The sequence below is a fragment of the Thunnus maccoyii genome, chromosome 18 (genome assembly GCF_910596095.1).
Source record: "Thunnus maccoyii chromosome 18, fThuMac1.1, whole genome shotgun sequence".
Classification (NCBI taxonomy): domain Eukaryota; kingdom Metazoa; phylum Chordata; class Actinopteri; order Scombriformes; family Scombridae; genus Thunnus; species Thunnus maccoyii.
The window spans coordinates 6,676,187-6,696,369 of NC_056550.1; the positions used below are offsets into that span (position 1 = coordinate 6,676,187).

Genomic DNA, 20,183 nt, shown 5'->3' on the forward strand with positions numbered 1-20,183 from the left:
TCATTTCAATTATTTCTCAATATGCTCCCTGACATTGGGTACATATTGTTGTCCCTTGGCCTAGAACTCTTTATCATCAGCAAACACACTTGCAACACAAGGTCGGTCCTTCACCGAGAAGTCAGCGTCTCAGCATTGTCTTAATATGGTCTTTCCATCGCCATTGTCTTAATATGGGATCCCCATCCGACCCGTGATCCGACCTGCAGTTACCTCCCTGATCCTGTCACCACAGCATGTGGATACAACTCCACTTAGTGGTGAAATTGCAAAACTACAGTCGTTCTGTTCGCAAAAAAATCAGCCAATCACACGCTTGGAAATTTGGTATAAATACTACGTCATTTCCTCCCAGCGCCCTCTTTTTCACCGTGTGGTCAGATTTCCATACGGCGTTGTTTCGTGGTGAGTTTAAAACTGTTATATTATCTTAACAAACATATAAATATCGATGAGAACGAAAAGTAACGGCAACTTAAGCTAAAAGCACCCGACGGGGCTGTATAAACGCTACCTGTCACGTCTTTATCGTCTTAAATTTCGCTGTAACAATTAATGCTAACGTCTGTAGCTAACTTGCTAGCCACTGACATGCGGTCGTTTCAATGTTCCCTCTGGTGCCTGAGTCTAAATACTTAATCTTAAATCATTTTAAACTCATTAAGTGTTATGAATCTGGAATTCAAAGTGAAAATAACGTAAAGTGGGCGCACATTTGATTGTTAGTGTGGTTTCACATTTAGACAGGCCGCGTGTCAACCGGGTGCTTCTAGCAGGAGACTAAAGTCTCATTAGCTTCACATCTTCTAGCAGATTATACCCTCTAAACTAAAGATTGGCTGAAATTGTCGGAAAGGGATCAATTCAGTAAAACTTGTGATGCTTGAACAGTGAAATACATTATGTAACGTTATGCTGTCGTTGCAAACATTGAGCCAATAGCATACGTTAACTGATTTCACTTTGCAAGCTGAGTTTAATTTAATTCCGAGTTAAGGGAAACGTAAACATTGATATTTAGCGGCTGATTTTCCTTTTTTCACCACTTGTGAGAAAGTGTTGGACATCGTAGCAAAAGCCTTACCGCTGTTAAAACCCCCTCAAGTAAAAAGGAGGTTTCATTTGAACAGAAAAGTGATTTCCCCATCCAGGTACAGATCAAAAACCCCTATTCAGGCTTGTCAAATCTTAATATAGTCCAGATTTGACAAGTCCTATAGTGGTTTTGTTCGGTTTTCATGAGCAAAATAAAGATTTCACAAATCAGCCGTTTATATCATTTGTTTCCTTTAACTTTCCCATTAACTCCAAATCGGAAGATCACGTTGGTGTCGGTTTCACTCTGCAAGCTGACATTATGACAAAAACTTGGCTTTTATCTGACCAATGCGCTTTTTAATCCTTTTCCCAGCTCTCCCATCTAATCGTAACGCAGGGAAAGCGGTCACGATGTCCGGAGGTCTGGATGTCCTTCAAATGAAGGAGGAGGATGTGCTGAAGTTCCTGGCTGCAGGAACCCATCTGGGAGGCACCAATTTGGACTTCCAGATGGAGCAGTACGTCTACAAGAGAAAAAGCGACGGTGAGTGTTGGAACAATTGTATTTTGACGTACACTGACATGATCATAGATAAATTAAGCAGGAAACCAAGATACTCATTTTTATCAGTTCACTCCTGTGTGACATACAACTTACCACTAATGCACAAAATATAAACTAAGAATTTCCCTACATGCTTGCTTCAATCACCAGGTGTGTATATCATTAACCTGAAGAAGACCTGGGAGAAGCTGCTGCTGGCAGCCAGGGCCATTGTTGCCATTGAGAACCCAGCTGATGTGTGCGTCATCTCCTCCAGAAACACTGGACAGGTAAAGTAAAATGCTGTAATGTCTACATCACTAATAAATTTTTGTTATGCACTCTGTTAAAGCCGGGCACTGTTGTCAGTGTTCAGGTGTCGGAAGTGTGCAAGAGAAACCAGGCCGGGTTTTCGCTAACACCATGAGGACTGTCGTCCCATGACTGGGGTTTGATAGTGACCTGAGCCACAATGTCTATTTGTTGCTTTCTGAAGTTAAATTAAAGCAGTCAACAGAATTTGAGTACTGAGTGTCATTTGTTGGTTCTGCCCACTGTAGAGAGCTGTGCTGAAGTTTGCCTCTGCCACCGGCGCCACCACCTTCCACGGTCGCTTCACCCCTGGAACATTCACCAATCAGATCCAGGCAGCTTTCAGGGAGCCCCGCCTCCTGATCGTGACAGATCCTCGTGCTGACCATCAGCCACTGACTGAGGCTTCCTATGTGAACATCCCCACCATCGCTCTGTGCAACACAGACTCCCCACTTAGATATGTGGACATTTCCATCCCCTGTAACAACAAGGTGAGACAATCAGTAAAAGCAATCATATTGAGTAATTCTGACCCCGGAAATCTTCTCTGGATACTTCACATGTTGCACACTGTTAGAGCCCGGCGCTGTCCTGTCTGTGCAGTGCTGGGTGTAGGATGTGTGCTAAAATAATGCTTGGCCTTTTAACCTCCTCTCTGAACCACACAGAGGGGAAGGGGTAAAGGTCTTGCCACAGAAACAAATTTCTACATCTTGATCTTTCTGCCTTTGTAGATACTATGAAAGTTCAGCAGGTATGAGTTTAACTCAGTGGTGATCCATGGCCTATCTGACTGTTACAGGGTCACCACTCTGTGGGTCTGATGTGGTGGATGCTGGCCAGGGAGGTTCTCAGGATGAGGGGAACCATCTCCAGGGAGCACCCATGGGAGGTCATGCCTGATCTGTACTTCTACAGGGATCCTGAAGAGGTAAAAAAAAAAAAGTGTACAATGGACTTAGGTTAAGGGTTTACATGTGTGGGTTTTTTTTTTTTTGGCACATTCTGCTTACACACTTGCTAACACACATATTTTTGATGCAGATCGAGAAGGAGGAGCAGGCTGCAGCTGAGAAGGCTGTTGGAAAGGAGGAGTTCCAGGGTGAATGGACCGCTCCTGCAGCTGAGTTTGCCCAGCCTGAGGTCGCTGACTGGTCTGAGGGTGTTGCTGTGCCATCAGTGCCCATCCAGCAGTTCCCTGCAGGTAAGAACTTTTTTCCTTTTTGACCAAACTTCATCTTCAACCCTTATAATACTGCAGTATGTTTGCTTTTTTAATTTACATGTACATTTTAACTTTTTTTTAAAAAAAATAACTTTGATCTTCGTTACAGCTGCTCAGCCTGTGAAGACCGGTGAAGTCTTTTCAGGTGAGTTTAGATGAAATGACAAATGAAATGAAGATGTATTTGGTGTTGCTTTCCTCACTCTTTGCTAAATTGAATTTGTTTTTTCCTTGCAGAGGACTGGAGCACTCAGCCTGCCACGGAGGACTGGTCCACTGCTCCCACTGCTCAGGCTTCTGACTGGGGTGGCGCCACTTCTGATTGGTCTTAAAATATTGACTGTGGCAACAATAAAAGTGTTTTGTACACATTGACTTATGACTATTCATTTGATATTAAGTTCACTTCCTGCTGTAATGTGCCTCTAACTCAACTTCAAATGCAACACTACACTTATTAAAACCAGTGGAATGTCAAGAGACAGAATATATAAATACTGGTCCTGTAAATAAACATTGCAACTGCATGAAGCAGAGAACATGCATGCAAATCCTTTAATACACCCTGATTAAAAGGTAATTAAAATATTTACTGGTTAAAATGGTGTATGTGTAACGACATAACATGAGGAACATTTGGCTTTACCTTCTATCCAGGTAGAACCAGTAAATGGAGTCTTGAGTGTTTGCTTAGACTGGCAGCCATCACACTGTTAGAGCTGCTGCTAACTTTTGTGTCAACACTCGATAAACCATATACATGTTGCTGTGTGCGACTTGGCATACAGTACTGGTTTCAGAACAGTATGCATTTATAAAAGGACATACTCCTCGCTCCTCAGAGGACTAAGATTCATAGGAGCTTGAGTTAAGTCCATGAGTGATTGAACAGTTTGCAAAGAGGAAGCATCTTAAAAAGTACCCGTGTGTAACATACACCATTGCATAACTTAAAAAAATATATATTTCTGAGATATTGGACATTAAAGATTTGAATTACTAGCTGGGATATTTTATTTTAAACATTTGACCCCAAATGTTGAATGGTTAAATCAAGCTTTGAATTTCATGGAGAAATGCATGAATGAATAAATTGAAAAGCTATTGATGAACTTGAAAACACTGTGACACAAGCACAGTCTTCACATATGAAGGAATGAGATGAAAGTTGGATCAGGAAAAGATAAAACAGAGGAGAGTCTGCACGCTAAGTTATCTCTGCAGTTGTTACAATGTGTATCAAAATGTGACTGTAGCAATAATTTTATTGTTCAGCGCTGGAAATGCCATGATGAGGATCCATATATTGTGTGCTAAAAAGACACTTTGCCCCTTTATTTGAATTTTGTACATGGATAACTATAACATTAACATATTTTTTAAATATTGATAAATCTATCTCCAAAGAGCAGAACTCCATATTTGAGAAGCTGTGACCATGTGTTTGCTGTGTTTACTTGATAACTGACATTAAATCCACTATATAAAACTGTCATCAATTAATTTTCTATTGATTCAAATTATTTCAGTAGAAAACTGACAACACAAGTGCACTGAACTTCCACACTAACAGTGTGTCAGAGTCTAGTCTAGTCTTGTTGTGACACTGAATGACAGGCCTCTTTTCTCCCAGCTTGGGCTGGTCAAGGTTAAATCAATGTCACACTTATTTTTTAATTTTCTATTCGTTAAGATCATTATTCATCAACAAGCACTTCCCCCCAGCTGTCTTTATAGTTATATGAATGAATCCTGAGGATAGTGCTAACTCTCTATTGTATTTTATATTACGTTCAACTGTTTTATGCTTTGTTTTAAGTACTATGTTTTTTTTCTTGTCTTTATACTTGTGTACTGTAATGTACTTCATACGGTCTCAGTGGTATCTTGTTACCACGTGTTCTTGTGTTACTTGTATATGTTGCATGTTGTCTTGCTTTTATGATTTAGTGAGGGAAAGTCAATTTTCCACTCTGCTTGAAAACATGTTATTCTATTCTAAGCAGTAATTGCAGGGTATGAAAGCAGAGCAACAACCAAAGTAGAGAATTTGACCTATAACTGCAACTTAAAAAACAATAAATGCTCTTCTTAGTGCAATAGCAATTTTCTTTTGCACTTTTCTCTGTTTTTAGGGATATGTTTAAGTGTAAAAAAAAGTTACTGTCTTTGTCTTTGGTGTGGTTGCTCATGCAAGGACACTATAACACAGAGACTGGACCGGTCTGACTTGTATCATCATGTCCACAAGCAAAAATGAATCATTAAGTGACAATATTTTCTGGAGTTTTATCATATACAGTAATATGCACTGTACATGTAATATGGTGAAACAATTCTCATTAGGTTTTGTAAAAAACAACAAAAAAACAAAACAGAACGCTTTACTTTCTGGATACATGGTACATCTTTGTAATAGGCACCAGTTATAAAGGGTTTAAAATAGTCACTAGTGGCATGATTAATGGTTAATAAATCATTGACTAATACTTTATAGATCCGTTATATTACTTTTTAGTAATAATACAGCTATACATTTTGGTAATCCATCAATAAATGCTCATGTTTTCACTTTGTAATATCTTCCCAATGTCTGCAATTATAAACAATGTCGTTTTGGTCCAGCAAACATTTCCATTAAGTGTTCTATGGTACATCCTCCTGATAAACTAGAGCTAAAGCAAGTCATGCTGGAGGATAAACAACAGCCAGAGAGATTTTTCACAATTTGGCAACCCAAAAGTTGTTATTTTAAAGGCTTATTACTTATCTATAATGCATTTGTAAATCATTTTGTGATGAAGCCATGTGGGACATTTCATAAACCCTTCATGAGGGTTGCCTTATTTTGGTTCAGGATACATTTTGTGACTGCAACGTTTTGCTGTTGCTCATTTTGAGATCTAATCATAGGGATTGATTTATTTTCACTTTCATTACATCCATAAGTAACACATTGACAGAATGTAAGATTATTTTGGTCATGGGTTTCATTATCAGATGGGTGATCCTGGGACAAAATCGTAACAAATAGGGGTCCGTGGTCTATTTTGTGTCAGTTTAGGGGTCCTAGACGTGAAAAAGTTTGAGAACCACTGGTCTACATAATCTGGGGGGCAGTACTGTGGACACTGCAGGTGCGGCAGGGGTGCAGTTGCCTTTGTGTTGTCGCTGTAGTAAACACACAGTAGAGTCCAAACATCCCGCCCGTGAAGAACAATCACCTCCTCTACGTTCGCGCTAGTCTGTCCGGTGGGCGTCTCCCGGAGCTGTTTCAGCTGTGCCATTGGACAAACACTGCTCCCTTTCCTCCCCGGCTTCCGCTTTCTTTCATACGCACGCCCAACCACGGAATAATGATAATAATGATCAAGATGGCTACTACAGAGTCCTCCTTGCGGTAGCTAACAACCAATTTCATGGAAGCACTCAAAACTGCGATTTCCCACAGTTCAAGTCCCTCGTAGGTGACGGGGGCTGCGCCAGGGGCACTACTATATGGATTAATACGGGCTGAGAGGAGATAAAAGTAACTGTGTTGCCGGCAGCACTCATTCTGAGGAAGCTAACTAGCTAGCTGTAGCTGTCGACCGTCTCCAGGTTTAGCTCTCCAGCCGCAGAGGAGTGACGCGCTCCCCGCGTGCCCGGCCGGTAAACGGAGAGCGTGAAATGGCAGAGCCGAGGAAAGTGCCGTTCGTCACCATCTCATCCTTCAACACCTCGCCGCCGACCCCGGAGTCCAGCAAGAAACGCCGCCGCGAAGATGAGGCCGTCGACATCACTTTTGGGAAAGATGGAGGTGGTGGAAGTGCCGCGGCGACCGGGTCAGGAGGAGGCTGCGGAGGTCTGCTCGGTAACACGAAAGGAGGCGACGCCGAGACCGGGGAGACGAAGCCTACGGTCCGCCTCAACCTCCCTCTTAGCGAGCCCAGCGAGCGTGGCTCCGCTGAGTTCAGCTACAGCGAGCTGGTCAACTCAACTCTTTCTCAGGTGAGGAGTTACTGTTGACCGGAGACAGCCGGCAGGGGCCTAACCTGGCATCCCCCCCTAAGGGAGAGACGTGCGGGTCAGCTTGTCCAGCTGAGATGACACACTTGTTACTTCCTCAAGAGTGTCAATTATGCTCATGTATTGTAAATGAGGCCCTTAACAGTGAACCAGTCTTCTTAACATGTGCTGAAGGCAGCACAGACCCTAGACTCTTTTAAAATAGGCTTTAAATCTTTCTATTCAGGAAGGCTTTATCATCTTAACTCTTTCTTTATGTTGTGTGTTGTATGTTTTTAACGCTGTAGCACTTTGAGATTCACTGTGAATGAAAAGCACAGTACAAATTAAATGTATTACGATTATTTTTATGCTCAGTAGTTTATTATAACCCTTCCCTAAAGTCTGGACAGGTACATTAAGATGATTTTGAATGATGAATTGAAAAGTTGTATATTGATGCAAACCTGACTGATGAGGTTGATGGTTGTTTGTGTTTGCTTCATGTCGTTCCTCTTTACTGTTGTCCTCAGGTAAAGCATGCAGGTTCAACAGTCCCTAAAGGACTCGCGCCTCCCCTGGACCCCAACGACCCCTTTGCTGATGATGAGAGGGAGAGACGGGAGGTAGAAGAGATGGCTAAGAAGTTTGAGAGCAAATATGTAAGTGTTATTAGTCTCAAGATGTGTCTATATATGTATATTGTTGCAGCTGTATGTGCAGAAGGATGTGTGATTTATTTTTAAAAGTTAATGGTCGTTGTGTTCTCCTGTTTGCAGGGTGGTAGCTCAAAGAAGAAGAAAAAGGACAGGATGCAGGATCTGATTGACATTGGTTATGGTTATGACGAGACTGACCCCTTCATTGACAATTCAGAAGCCGTGAGTTCCATTTTGCACAAATTTCTTAATACCTCACAACCCAGGCTGTGTTTGTAGTCATTGTATCTGTATATGTAATTAACTTGTGAGCAGCGTTGGTTCATCTCAGATGTTTTCAAGTGTGTTTTGGACCGAAACTTGTCGACCGGGAACCACGTTGACTTGTATCCTGTCTATCCACAATGCAGTTCTTCTTATCACCACTGATCTAAATTTCACTTGAACACAAAGTCACATGCTGTGTCCCAGTTCCAAACTGTGTACTAATTCTGAGTGGATTTTGAGAATATAGTGTGATTACGCTGGAAAAGTGATTAAAATCAAGTATTACTTAAGGATATAGGCCTAAAATTTGCTTGATTTAACAATTAATTTCTTTTTTTTTGAGTGTAGTGTTGATGGACACTGATGTTTCACAATGCAATGTGCAAAAAAAATGAGATATATCTGGAAAAAAACAAAATAATTAACTGTAGTCAATGGTGAAACTACTTTCGAAAGATCTCAGATTATGAAAAATCAAGTTCGAGTTTTTTAGGAAAACATTTGTTTATATACAAAGACTGTATACTATGAAGATTAAAACTATGATATGTAAAGTTTAATGTTATTATGTGAAATAATTTGTTTATCTAAGCAGAGGCAAAATGTTGTTGCAGCACACAGTAGTAGAACTAAATGAAGAGTAACTGTCAATCTCTCCTGACCACAGTATGACGAGCTGGTACCGGCCTCTCTTACCACAAAACATGGAGGCTTCTACATCAACACTGGCACTCTGCAGTTCAGACCAGCATCTGACTCAGAGGGCGAAGGTGCCAGCGCGGAGAATAATCACTTCAAGGTAGGTTCTTTCACCTCTGCACTTGTATGAACACATAATAAAGGAGAGCAGCTGTATATGCAGGCAGATTATACACATTAGTCAAGGAAAACAATTCTACTGTAATGAAAACTACAGCTGTCGTACCGTAACACTAAACCGAACTTTTTGTTTTTGTTTGTAGAAGATGATGAAAGATGGTGAAGAGCGGGTGATTAAAAAACGTCGGAAAAAGCAAGACGGTGGAATTCTGGAAGACAAAAAACCCAGGAAGAATAAAGTACCAAAGCCCGGGTGAGCTTTTCATTTTTCTTCAGTGTTTCATCTCAGGCTTGTGGTATTTTCCACTAAGAGAATATTTTTGTGTGTTATTTCCTCTTTTCAGAAGTCTGTGTGGTAATGCAGTCAAATGTTGAGATTGATTTCCAATGTCAAAATTCAAATATAGGTTAGAAAAATGGCTTCTCTAATGGGAAGTTCACAAGAGCAAATCTGACACCTAAGGGCAAGATGCGTCATGGTTTCCCATCAGCGCCCCCCCCCCCCCCCCCCCCCCCGCAGGAGTTACACCACTAGAGATTAATACATGCTCACCATGCAGTCAGTTAACTGTCTTTCCTCTTTTTTTGTCTCTTCTGCACTGGCAGGGTGTCAGCCCTGAATGTTCATCGACCAGAAAAGAAAAAGAGGAAGAAGCTAATGAAGGATTCTCTGCACCTGGCCAACATGCTGCGCCGCTTCACCCGGGAGAAGGAGGAGATGCGGAAGAGAAACATAGCCGCAGCCGCCGGTCTGCAACGACCCAACGCCAAAGTGCCCAGTGCCAACAGTGCACTCATCAACACCCACAACAAGGCTACCAGCGGCAACGACTGCAGCATGGCTGACCTGACCTCCGACCCGGCCGTGATGTCACTGCTGGGGTCAGCCAATAACGACATGCTGCAGGACATGATGGGGGACCTGGACTTCGGGATGCTGGACTCTCCTCAGCCCTCCAGTCCAGCACCGGGAGAGAACGGCTCCTTTGGAATGGGACATAAACAGGGTGGAGGTCGCGTGTCACAGGGTAATGTGATGCCCCCTCCTCCCCTGCCCAGCGGACTCCCAGGCCCGCTCACAAAACGCATTGAAGACCTGAGAGCGGTACGAGCTTCAATATCTCACCGGATCACATGTTTTAAAATATCCGTTAAATCTTATTTGGTGTGTTCAGGATACACGTTAGGCTCTTATTTGATTGCTGTATTACAGACAATATTTGGCACATAGGAGCTGCTTCTACTTTTTGTTAAACATGTCATCTCACCTCTTTTTCATAGCCGTGTTTGTCAAGAATGTGACTCATCGCTGACGTCACGCTCATTGTTTGTTCCTTTTCACAGGCCTCCCGTCTGTTTGATGAAGAGGGCAGGAAGAAATTCTTCACATTAGACATGAACAACATCCTACTGGAGTGAGTAACATCCACATTTCTCATTTTTGCAGGCTGTTATAAAATCGACAAACGTAAACCTTCATCTGTCTCTCTGTGCTTGCGTGTGTGCGCGGCAGTATTGAGTTGCAGGTTCAGGAGCAGCCGACAGAGGTGCGTTCAGCCGTCTACTGTCATCTGGAGGCCTTCGTACCCTGCAATAAAGAAGCTCTGCTCAAACGCCTTAAGAAGCTCAGCCTCAACATACAGGTGTGTGGGAGTGATTGATTGAAAATGTTGCCGCTCCAACCGTACCAAACGAGGACTGCTCACCACATTTCAGTTTTCGAAGGATATGTGATGCGCTTTAAAAATAGTCCTCTGCAGAATTGAATGCCTAGAAATTTTGTAGTTTCTGAGCCGTTGAAACGAAGCATTTGTAAAGTGAACTGTTTAACCAAAGAATATCACCCTTTCAGTTAGTTTCATTTGATTGATTAGCAAACGATGCCTAGAAGCGTATGTTGTCCATTATTTCACAAGATATAAGCAGCAGTTAGAGTGTAACGGTGAAAGCCAAGTCATTGTTTTTGTTACAACCGTGTCAGCCTGTTATCACGGTCTATATTTAGACGTGAGTGTGCCTCCTGTCTCTGTGTCACATTTCTGACTGCGCTTTTCACTGTCGTCCAGGATGACCGTCTTCGAACACCCCTGCTAAAGCTGAAGCTGGCTGTGTGCAGCGTGATGCCAGAGCAGATCGCTCGATACAACATGGACTGTATCGCTAAGGTGGCAAAGTAAGGACAGTTCTCATATCGGCTGCGACTCTTATTTCAAGTACAGCATTATTCTGTCTGCTTCTCAACACATCCATCCGCATCATTTATAAATGTTTGATACATGATGTTTATTTCTCTGTTTACAGGCAGCAGTCTGAGGAGGGAGAGAAGAACGGTTCAGAGGATGACGATGAGGAGAAACCAGGGAAGAGGGTGATGGGACCTCGAAAGAAGTTTGTCTGGGATGACAAACTCAGGTCAGTTTCACCGAGGAAGTGAGGTTCATTTCTCATTTGCATGTAGCTGTATGTGTTAGGGCTGTAGTCTGCTGGTCGACTGGTCGATTAGTTGGTCGATATGCTCTCGTCTGACTAAATTCTCATTGGTCGAATAATCTCTGTTATTTTCATAAGGAGAAAAGTGCTACATCAATAGCTTTCCAGGAGTAATCCATTATTTCCTGCGGCGGGAGGGACAGACTAACAAATTACCTGTGAAAATGGGGGTGTATTCAAAACACCCCTGTTGTTTTCACAACTTCAAACTTGCCCAACCTAATGGAGACTGCTGGGTCTAACTGTACTCAACGTTTACTGAACGTTTACTGAATCTGTGTTTCTCCATAATGACACGAGAACCCCCGCCAGGCCAAAAAATATATTTTTTAATTAAATCAATAGCGTTTGGGAGTCTCTGTGCAGCGCTGTTCCGGTATGTGAGTCAACCTCTGTCGTTGCCTGGGAAACTGTTGGTAGCTTGGCTCTGTTAAGGAGTATGTTTGCGTAGTGAGTGGTAAAGCGTGAGGGGCAGAGAAGTGACGGTGGAAGCGAGCGGGGCAGAGGAAAAGGTCAGTAGTAAGTTGTCAGTCTGGCAGTAAATGTACAGTACAGACTACAGTGTGTCAGTTAATAAATGCTAAAAAGTCACGTCTGTTGTTTCTCCAAATGCTGGAAAAGTGAAGGGGGTTAGCTCCAAAGTTAGCAAGAATGGGTTAGCATAACCTGATACACAAAACAGAGAAATAGAGAACAGAGAAATGTGTGACTGCCGAGTTTACTGTGCACTCTGTCCCGTGATGGAGTACCTGGACTCTGTGTGTGTGTGTGTGTTGCAGGTCACTGCTGTGTAACTTGGTGCGGGTGAAGCTGAGCTGCTACGAGCTGGAGGGCAAGAACACGCTGTCTCTAGAAGACTACCTCAAAGCCTTTATGGAGACTGAAGTTAAACCTCTCTGGCCTAAGGGCTGGATGCAGGCCAGGTGGGTGCCTGTTCTGCTAAGATGATGTTTCAGCAAATTTGTGATAATCACACTTCATTCTTACTTTCTATCTGAGTAGTAAATTCTCTCATACTGTTCATCTTTTATTAATATTTCTGACATGTTTTTGTTACAGGATGTTGTTCAAAGAGAGCATCTTGGCTCATGGTCACCTTACAGGCTACACGTGAGTCATGCTACTTATTATAAATAAGTTTCTTCATAATTGAGTGGTCATCTAGCTTGTTCTCACTCACTTATATCGTCTTTTCACTCCAGAGCGAAGAAAAAGATGGTCCCTACTCCCAAGGCCAAGCCAAAGGTTAGACTTTTCTGTGCCATTAAGTTTTACTTTCAATGCAATATATTTAATATCACGTTGTGTTGAAAGTGCTAGCTTTTAAGTTGATTGCCCTTGAAGGGTTTAATTAGAGGGTAATTCTGGTATTTTTCAACCCTGTTTTCCTATCATCTGGGATCCAAGTGACTAATGGGGACAGAAAGTTTTGGAATTGGTCCATTATTGAGTGAGATTGCTTGGCTGGCTGCAGTGTAATCCTTGGGGGAAAATGTGCTTGTCAGAGTATGTCCACTAAAAGCATTTGTTTTTGCCACTGACAGGCTCAGATTGTTATTATGTGTCTGACAATGAAAGTAAACACAGGAACTAGCCGCCTGTAGCAACATTATGATTAACTGCATAGGGAACTACATCCGGGGCAGTTTGCCGGCTAGCCGAACCACCCCACATACTCGTCCACACACACCAGTTTGTTTACATGTATGAGGCTGACTTTCACTGCAGTTAGACAGTAAGGAAACTAAAAAAAACTAAGTACAATGACGGATAAACTTGTGGATTATTATGAGGACGATTGTGAGTCATTTCCATACTTTGATGGGCGCAATTGCCCCTAAGGATTACATTGCAGCCTGTTTTGCGGCTGCTGGCTGAAGTGTTCTTGCTCTACCAGGATTACCCTTTAAAAGTTATCATCAAAAACCAGTCCATAAGTTTTTGGTCAGCAGTGACCAAGGAGTGGAGTTTATTTTTGGCATAAGATGTTGCTCGTTGATCATCATTATCATAAATTAATGTTATCAAATAGTTTCTGTAATTGGTATTTTTTTGGGATCTATAATTCCAGGAGGCTGTGTGGGCTCAGCGGCCCACTCCTTCAGTAGGTGCCACTCCGTCCCCTGCTGCCCAGGTTGCCAAGCGACCACCTCAGTTACCGTCTGAGCCCATATGTCTCGATTCCCTCGACGAGGATCTGACGGCTCCCTCCTTGGACTCCATCTCCCAGGCCCTGGCCATCCTTGGCAACGCAGCCAAGGGCCTGGCCCAAGGGGACAGCCCCCCATCCCCAGAAGGACCCGACACGGCCAACAACCCCTCCTCCCTTCATCCCTCGCCTCTCATCCAGCAGCAGAAAAAGAACTCTGTCAGCACGCCCAGCTCCAACACACCTCACTACATCTCTACCTCTTCGTCTTCCTCCACCTCTATGTCTCGGCCTCCCTCCATCACGTCCTCTCCTCTGTCCTCAGTGAGGGTGGATGGGATGGGGGTCGTTAAAGGCACGGCGCAGGTGCACAGACACTCAGTGTTGAACACTCACAGACCGGTGGGTGTGGCTAAAGTCAACATGCCTGCCTCAGCCATGCCATCTAAACCACGCCCACCACCTACTGCGTCTCCGCTTGTGCCCCCAGGATCAAAGATGGGGGTCTCCACTACCCCCTCTGGCCTCCTCAAAGCCAGCAGCAATAATAGTAAAGCCAACAGTGGTGACACTCTCATCATTACATCGCCTCAGTCTCGGCCACACACGCTTTCATCAACCGTGCACATGACCCCAAAAACCTTCCAGGCGACTCGCCTGCCCCAGACCCCACAGAGCAAATCCTCCCCCTCCCTCTCTCAGTCGCTCACTGTAGTTCAGCCCCAGCAGCAGTCCAACTTCATCACCCCTATGCACGCCACTCTCACCAAGTCCACCCACAGCAGCATCCCGCCCATCGTCAAACTCACTCCCCGTACCCCCAATCCTGTCGTCACTGTCACCACCTCACCCTCACCCTCCATCTCACAAAGCCCCAGGTCTCAGGCAACCCCCACCATACACCAATACACCCCCAAAAGCCCAGCAGGGTTCCGCCCGCCGTTCTCAGGTGCCCAAGGAGGAGCAACCAAGCCGGGGCAAGGCAGCTACACTCCTCCAGGAAGCCAGAAGACCCCAAACAACAATAGCACCACCAACACCAGCCTTATTAACACCTCATCCATAAGCAAGCATTCAGGATCCAGTGCCTCCCCCACAACGGCCTCTGCCAACCCAGGCCAGCGTCAGAGGCTCGGGGGTGGGACACCTCAGGGGGCCAAGCCCATCGCATCTGTCCCGTCGCCATCCGTCTCTTCTCAGTTGCCACAGGTTTGTACTACGAGAATGTCAGATAACCGCCAAATTAACATATGTGGTTCCTGTTGTCCAAATGAATCATTATTCAGTACATTTACATGCACTTTAGTAATTTGATCATTGCCCACAATCTGATATCTGACCAAACTGTCTGCAAAGTGGGATTTGAGTTATCAGACTTATATATTTTCAGGGTTTTGCCCACTTGCCTGTCTTCAAATCTTCCACCTGTTTTTGCTCAGGTTTCCACGGCAGGTAGCAGCAGTCTGCTCGGCTCAGCTCCGTCTCTTCCCCTGGGGTTTGGGATGCTGGGGGGCCTGGTGCCCGTATCACTGCCCTTCCAGTTCCCCCCGCTGCTAAACCTGCCTCCACTGGGTACAGCAGGCTCCAGTACGGCAGCCAGCGGCTCCGCGGCCAGTAGCAATGCATCGTTTTCTACCCTGACACAGAGTGAGTGACGCACGCAGGGCACAAACATGGACACTACAGCAATAAAACTTAAATGATGCACCACACACACATATTTAACATTGGTGGCAGGTATAAAATAAAATGAATAGTATAATGTGTAAAAGATGAGTGAATTAAATGTGAAAAAGACAATCTCAACACATTAGACAGGCGCTCTGTGTGTTGCCCTGCTGTTGTCTGTTTGGGTGTTCCTGTGTAGGCCTTGTTATGTGTTTTATGTTATAGCATCATTTGTTTTTACCATTTTGTGAGTCTGGATGTAAGCTTGTGACCTTTCTCCTGTTTGACATTATTCCATTTTGTTTGCTTCATTTCCCAAAATTTCTTCTGTTCTCCCTTTTTTTTCCCCCCGGCTCTCCTGCCAAAATTATGCCAATCCTGTATTGGTCACTCATTTGGCCCTCTATCTTTGTTACCCCCCTCCGTTTGGCTGTCATTACCCTCTCTCTGCTATCTTGTTCCTTTTCCTTTCTGCCCTCACTGCCATCTTTTCTTCCTTCTCCTCAACTCTCATTGCCCCCCCCCCCCCCCTTCTCATTTTGTTGGTATCTGTTTCGCCCTCTTCTCCCTTTCCCTCGTTTCTTGTTCCCCTGTCCTGTCTCCTCAGATCTGTATAAGAGTCTCCAGTCAGGGTCTCAGGTTGCTGTGCCTCCTCACTTGCAGCTCGCTTTCTCAGGTAAAATCTGACCCTCCCTCCCCCACAAAGCCTGCTCCATTTACTTCCTCCCCTGCCTTTTTCTCTCTTTTCAAATGTCTGGTGTTTTCTGTCTCGGGTTGTCCTTTTTCCGTCCGGTCCTGTTCTGTTCTCTGCTGGTCCGTTGGTGGCTGCATGCCTTTTTTTATGTAGTCATTTTTAGCTGTCATCCGATCTCTGTAATAGCTGTGGCCTTGTGTTTGTCTGTCAATGCTTTTTCACTGACATTTCAAGAACTCTACTATTCCTGTTCAGATGTCAGTCAAAGCCAGGGAGGAGATGCTAAGAGGAAGACTCTATGATGCAGCTGGATTTCAACACCCAGCGGATGCCGTCTAATGAAATGACGAGATGTTGGGACAAATCAGGACGGAGCATGGCTTTGAGTGACAGATGGACAGACCACTCATAATCGGGGCCTGAAATAAGGACTGGATCGTACTTCAGATGTTTGGTCTGAGAAGATCAAATCAACTTTTCATGAATACCAGTTCAATATAACTTTTTAAAAAACAATTTGATAACTTTTAAATACTATTCATAGAATTGTTAAATGAAATGACAAACAGCTTGTCAATGTTTACAAGATAGACCTATATCACTGTGGGCAGGGGGAAGGAATGAGTGAGATATTTTTAGGTGAGTGAGGGCATATATGTGTGTGTGTGTATGTGTGTGAGGGTCTGAATGTGTTTGACTGGATGTATTGTTTGGTGGGACTGAAAGTGTGCCTTTGTATGTCTCCCTCTCTGATGCATGGTCAGTGTGTCTATTTGGTGCTGTTTTTATCATAATGTAATTATCACTGATACCTGTAAGAAATGTAAACTGCAAATAGTTGATTTGAGCTTTTTTTTTTCAATGGGAGCTGTACACTTTTTCATTGTTCTTGAATTCTTGAATGAATTCTTTTCTGTATAGAACTCAATACTTTTAATTAAATTTTTCCCTTCACAAGGTAGTGATAATTTAAGTTTCATATTTAAGGCTGAAGTGAGTTTTGTTGTCAACTGAGTTTGATGACTCCAACATTAAAAACCATTGTTTCCTCTGGACTCCATACAACACAGAAATCTTGAGGCAGCGTCTTTAACAGATAAAAACTTAACACAACTGATGCACATGATATCACCACACATCAACGGGCAGTGTAGATTTAATTGAAACTTTGATTTGGCTATTAACAAATCAATTCCAATTATCATTGAACCCTAACTTAAACCAGACAATTCTGAAAGTATTTAACAATAATGATCAATAATGTATGCAAAATTTCAGAAACACCATTTGACACCAGACCAAGTTACCAGAGTCCATCAAATAACAAGCAAGACAAAAACAATACAAAAACAGAAAAAATGGGTTGTCAATCAAAGCAGTTTATGAAAGACTTAAAGGTGCAGTGTGTAGAATTTAGTGGCATCTAGCGGGACGGACTTGGCAGAAATATAGGAATATAATATTCATAAGTACATTTTCATTAGTATATAACCACCTGAAAATAAGAATTGTGTTTTCAGTACTTTAGAATGAGCCCTTTATATCTACACAGGGAGCAGGTCCTCTTCCATTGAGCTAGCCAGAACAGATAAACCAAACACTGGCTCTAGAGAGGGCCTTTTGTGTTCTTTGCAAGTTTTGCGCCCACTGTAGGTTCTCCTATATGCTTGGAAGGGGAGGGGGAGGGATATTCAGTTGGTTGCGATCTGCAGCCTCACCGCTAGATGCCACTAAATCCTACACACTGCACCTTTAATGTGAAGGGTAACTTGAACTGGCAGTATGAGAAGGTCAGGATTGGCCGGCCCTCCCAGAGCTTCTCCCAGGTGGCTTCCCCTTCAAAACATTGTCGCGCCATGTTCGTCTTTTGGGAGCCTACTTGACCAGAGGCCTGGTTTTATCGTCGTCGCCACACTGGTGGGCTTTGTACTTTTTCACCTCAGCCATGTACTTTGACCAAGCATCGCTCTTGCCTGGCTCAGCCTGCAGGAGAGGAAGCACAGGTGATTAGTGGTGCAGTCAAAAGTACACAACTCAAGTCGACAACACAATCATCATCATCATCAACATCCCCGCTTACTTCTGTGTCCTGTTTCTGCTTCTTCGCAACCATGCCGGTCTTTAGGAACACACCGCCTCTGCGCTTCCCCACCTGGGTTAGGGGATAGAAGACTGAAACCGTTACAGGAGCCCTTGCAGATGGGACTGCCAATGAAGGAGACTACACCAGAGCAGGTCTATATTTAGTCTCCTGCCGCACCACCAGCGAAACCATCATCAGTGAGGAGCATCCCTAGTCTTGACTCATCTACAATTTGTTACATATTGCCACAGTGTGTTTATAAAAATGTATAGTACAAGCACTGCATGAGTCTGAGATGCTACTGGCAATTAACACTGAAATGTTGGACATTGTTTCAGGATGTACTAACTCAAGGGCCAATCAAGTAAGACTGTCAAATCAGTGCATGGTGCTTCAATTTGGATGTGTGGAGAACTATTGCTATCTCATCTTACAACTGCCAAACCCCTTACAAAGCTCGTCACGGGAGGGGGCTTCTTTTCCACTGGGGTCTGTCCTTGCTCTGTGGGTCTCGCATCTCCACTTGTTCGCTGCGACTCCTTTTTCCTCCTCTCCTCCTCCTCCATCATCTTCTTCTTGAACATCTCCATGAAGCTGCCGTCGTTGGCGAACACGTTACCCGCGGACACCGGTGCTTTGCTCGCTGCCGGTGCGGGGCTGCTGGAGGGGGACCCGGGGCTGCCGTCGCCACTGGAGTCGCTGCTGCTGCTGCTTGTTTGAGGTTTGCTGTGTGCGCGTTTTGGATCCATGTTTCATGGGCGTAATGTTCATAAACAGACACAGTCCAGCAGCTCCCAAACGACTATGGTCGTGTCCGCTTTAAGGCTTTGTTGTGAAGTTAAACAACACTGACAATCAGCTGAGAGGCCGGCTGCACCCCCGAGCTGCAATATAAAAAGCACCGGGGTTTATCTGTACAGGCAGCTACACCGTTCAGTCCAGAAGATATTATATATCCTCGAAAAATAAGGCGAAAAACAGGCTTCAAAATGACGTAAATTTCCGAACAAAAACAAAAGCGCCAGTTGCTAACGTGGCTAACGCCTGGTTAAAGGCCTTTACGGGCGAACTCAACCCAAACCGCCAATTCGTGCGTAGGTTGTATAGATATATAAAAATGCAGTTAAAGCATACTACAACGTTCAAATACCTTCATCCAAAAACTACTATGTTTCTAGATTTTATTGATGCTTTTCGCTTACTTTCGCCATCCCTCACTTGCTTTCGGCCATGTTTCATTTCCACCAATGACGTCACGTGGCGGGTGGGTTTTTTTCCCCATCCGCATTCCGTGAAGTCCCGCCCTTCTCTGCCTCTGATTGGCTAGTACTCCTTACCTTCATTGGTTAGATTGGTTAGGTTTAGATACGAAGAGTGAGACGGTTGGGTTAGCGTAAGAATATCAAGATTAGAGCCAATCAGAGGCGGAGCTGGGCGGGTCTTCGCAGAATGCGGGTGGAAAAAATAACGTCGGCGGGTGTGGCGCCCCCTGCTGTGTCGGAAGTGAAGCTGACATTTGAAAAATAATAGATTTTCGCCTTAGCAATTTTTAACTCAAAACTTGCTGCACTTGCTCTGCGTAGGTTGAAACATTCGGATATGTTGAACTTGCATTATATATTATCATTATGATTATTATCATTATTATTATCATTATAATGTTGTGTTATAATGTGTGTTCTATGTTGTTCTATGTACTGTAGCAGTTTCACTATGAATGAAAAGTGCGGTACAAATTATATTATACATGCGCTACCTCTTGCACGTGTATAGGTGCACATATACTTATCATTTGTACTTTACTATGATTTGATAAGTAGGTTCCTGTGTCAGTGTCCATTTATAGCTGTTCTCTACCCTTTTGAACTGTCCCCTTGGGGATTAATGGGATCTTACATTATTTTATCCTGTTGTTCTGTCATTATTATCAATCAAGGCTTGTTGTTAGGGGTGTGTAATATTCGTCACAGTGGATTTCAGGTAACAAAGTCAAGCTGAATTGTTTTCAGCTTCATTCTTTAGTCTCATCTAACTCCAGGATACATCTGCATAAGTAATTGGTAACTGTACCACAACTTTTAAAATTAAACAAACAGGAAATCCATTACATACCAGTGTTTGTCTCCAACACGCCAATGTGTCTGTCATGGTTTTTCTTTGTTTCCTGGTGCTTTATTTTGTTGCATGCTACATTACTTTGTGACTTGTTAGGTGATTTATTGTTGGCTAGAACATGTGGGTATGC

At 43.6% G+C, this 20,183-nt stretch overlaps 3 protein-coding genes across 4 annotated transcripts; 2 read left to right on the forward strand and 1 right to left on the reverse strand.

The window, feature by feature from the left end:
- The first annotated feature begins 299 nt into the window (after window positions 1-299).
- Window positions 300-3,497, forward strand: rpsa (ribosomal protein SA). The gene is made up of 8 exons (XM_042392403.1): window positions 300-405; window positions 1,412-1,582; window positions 1,754-1,872; window positions 2,143-2,388; window positions 2,700-2,828; window positions 2,942-3,101; window positions 3,232-3,267; window positions 3,360-3,497. Exons 2-8 carry the CDS (start codon window positions 1,450-1,452, stop codon window positions 3,452-3,454), a joined length of 918 nt encoding a protein of 305 aa, XP_042248337.1. The 5' UTR covers window positions 300-405; window positions 1,412-1,449; the 3' UTR covers window positions 3,455-3,497.
- Window positions 3,498-5,467: 1,970 nt separating this feature from the next.
- Window positions 5,468-16,928, forward strand: ubn2b (ubinuclein 2b). 2 transcript variants are annotated; one of them, XM_042392400.1, is made up of 17 exons: window positions 5,468-7,112; window positions 7,643-7,771; window positions 7,889-7,990; window positions 8,703-8,834; window positions 8,998-9,107; window positions 9,461-9,959; window positions 10,199-10,269; window positions 10,368-10,497; window positions 10,921-11,027; window positions 11,156-11,266; window positions 12,124-12,267; window positions 12,404-12,454; window positions 12,547-12,589; window positions 13,416-14,702; window positions 14,933-15,140; window positions 15,769-15,837; window positions 16,111-16,928. In XM_042392400.1, exons 1-17 carry the CDS (start codon window positions 6,792-6,794, stop codon window positions 16,155-16,157), a joined length of 3,561 nt encoding a protein of 1,186 aa, XP_042248334.1. In that variant the 5' UTR covers window positions 5,468-6,791; the 3' UTR covers window positions 16,158-16,928. The 2 variants fall into 2 exon arrangements, with proteins under 2 accessions (XP_042248334.1, XP_042248335.1); XM_042392401.1 differs by lacking the exon at window positions 15,769-15,837.
- Window positions 16,929-17,538: 610 nt separating this feature from the next.
- trir (telomerase RNA component interacting RNase) lies at window positions 17,539-19,200 on the reverse strand. Its single transcript, XM_042392943.1, has 3 exons — window positions 18,391-19,200; window positions 17,936-18,007; window positions 17,539-17,838 (listed from the first exon to the last, which is right to left on the reverse strand). The coding sequence occupies exons 1-3, from the start codon at window positions 18,685-18,687 to the stop codon at window positions 17,731-17,733; spliced, it is 477 nt and encodes a 158-aa protein (XP_042248877.1). The 5' UTR covers window positions 18,688-19,200; the 3' UTR covers window positions 17,539-17,730.
- Between the last annotated feature and the right edge of the window lie 983 nt (window positions 19,201-20,183).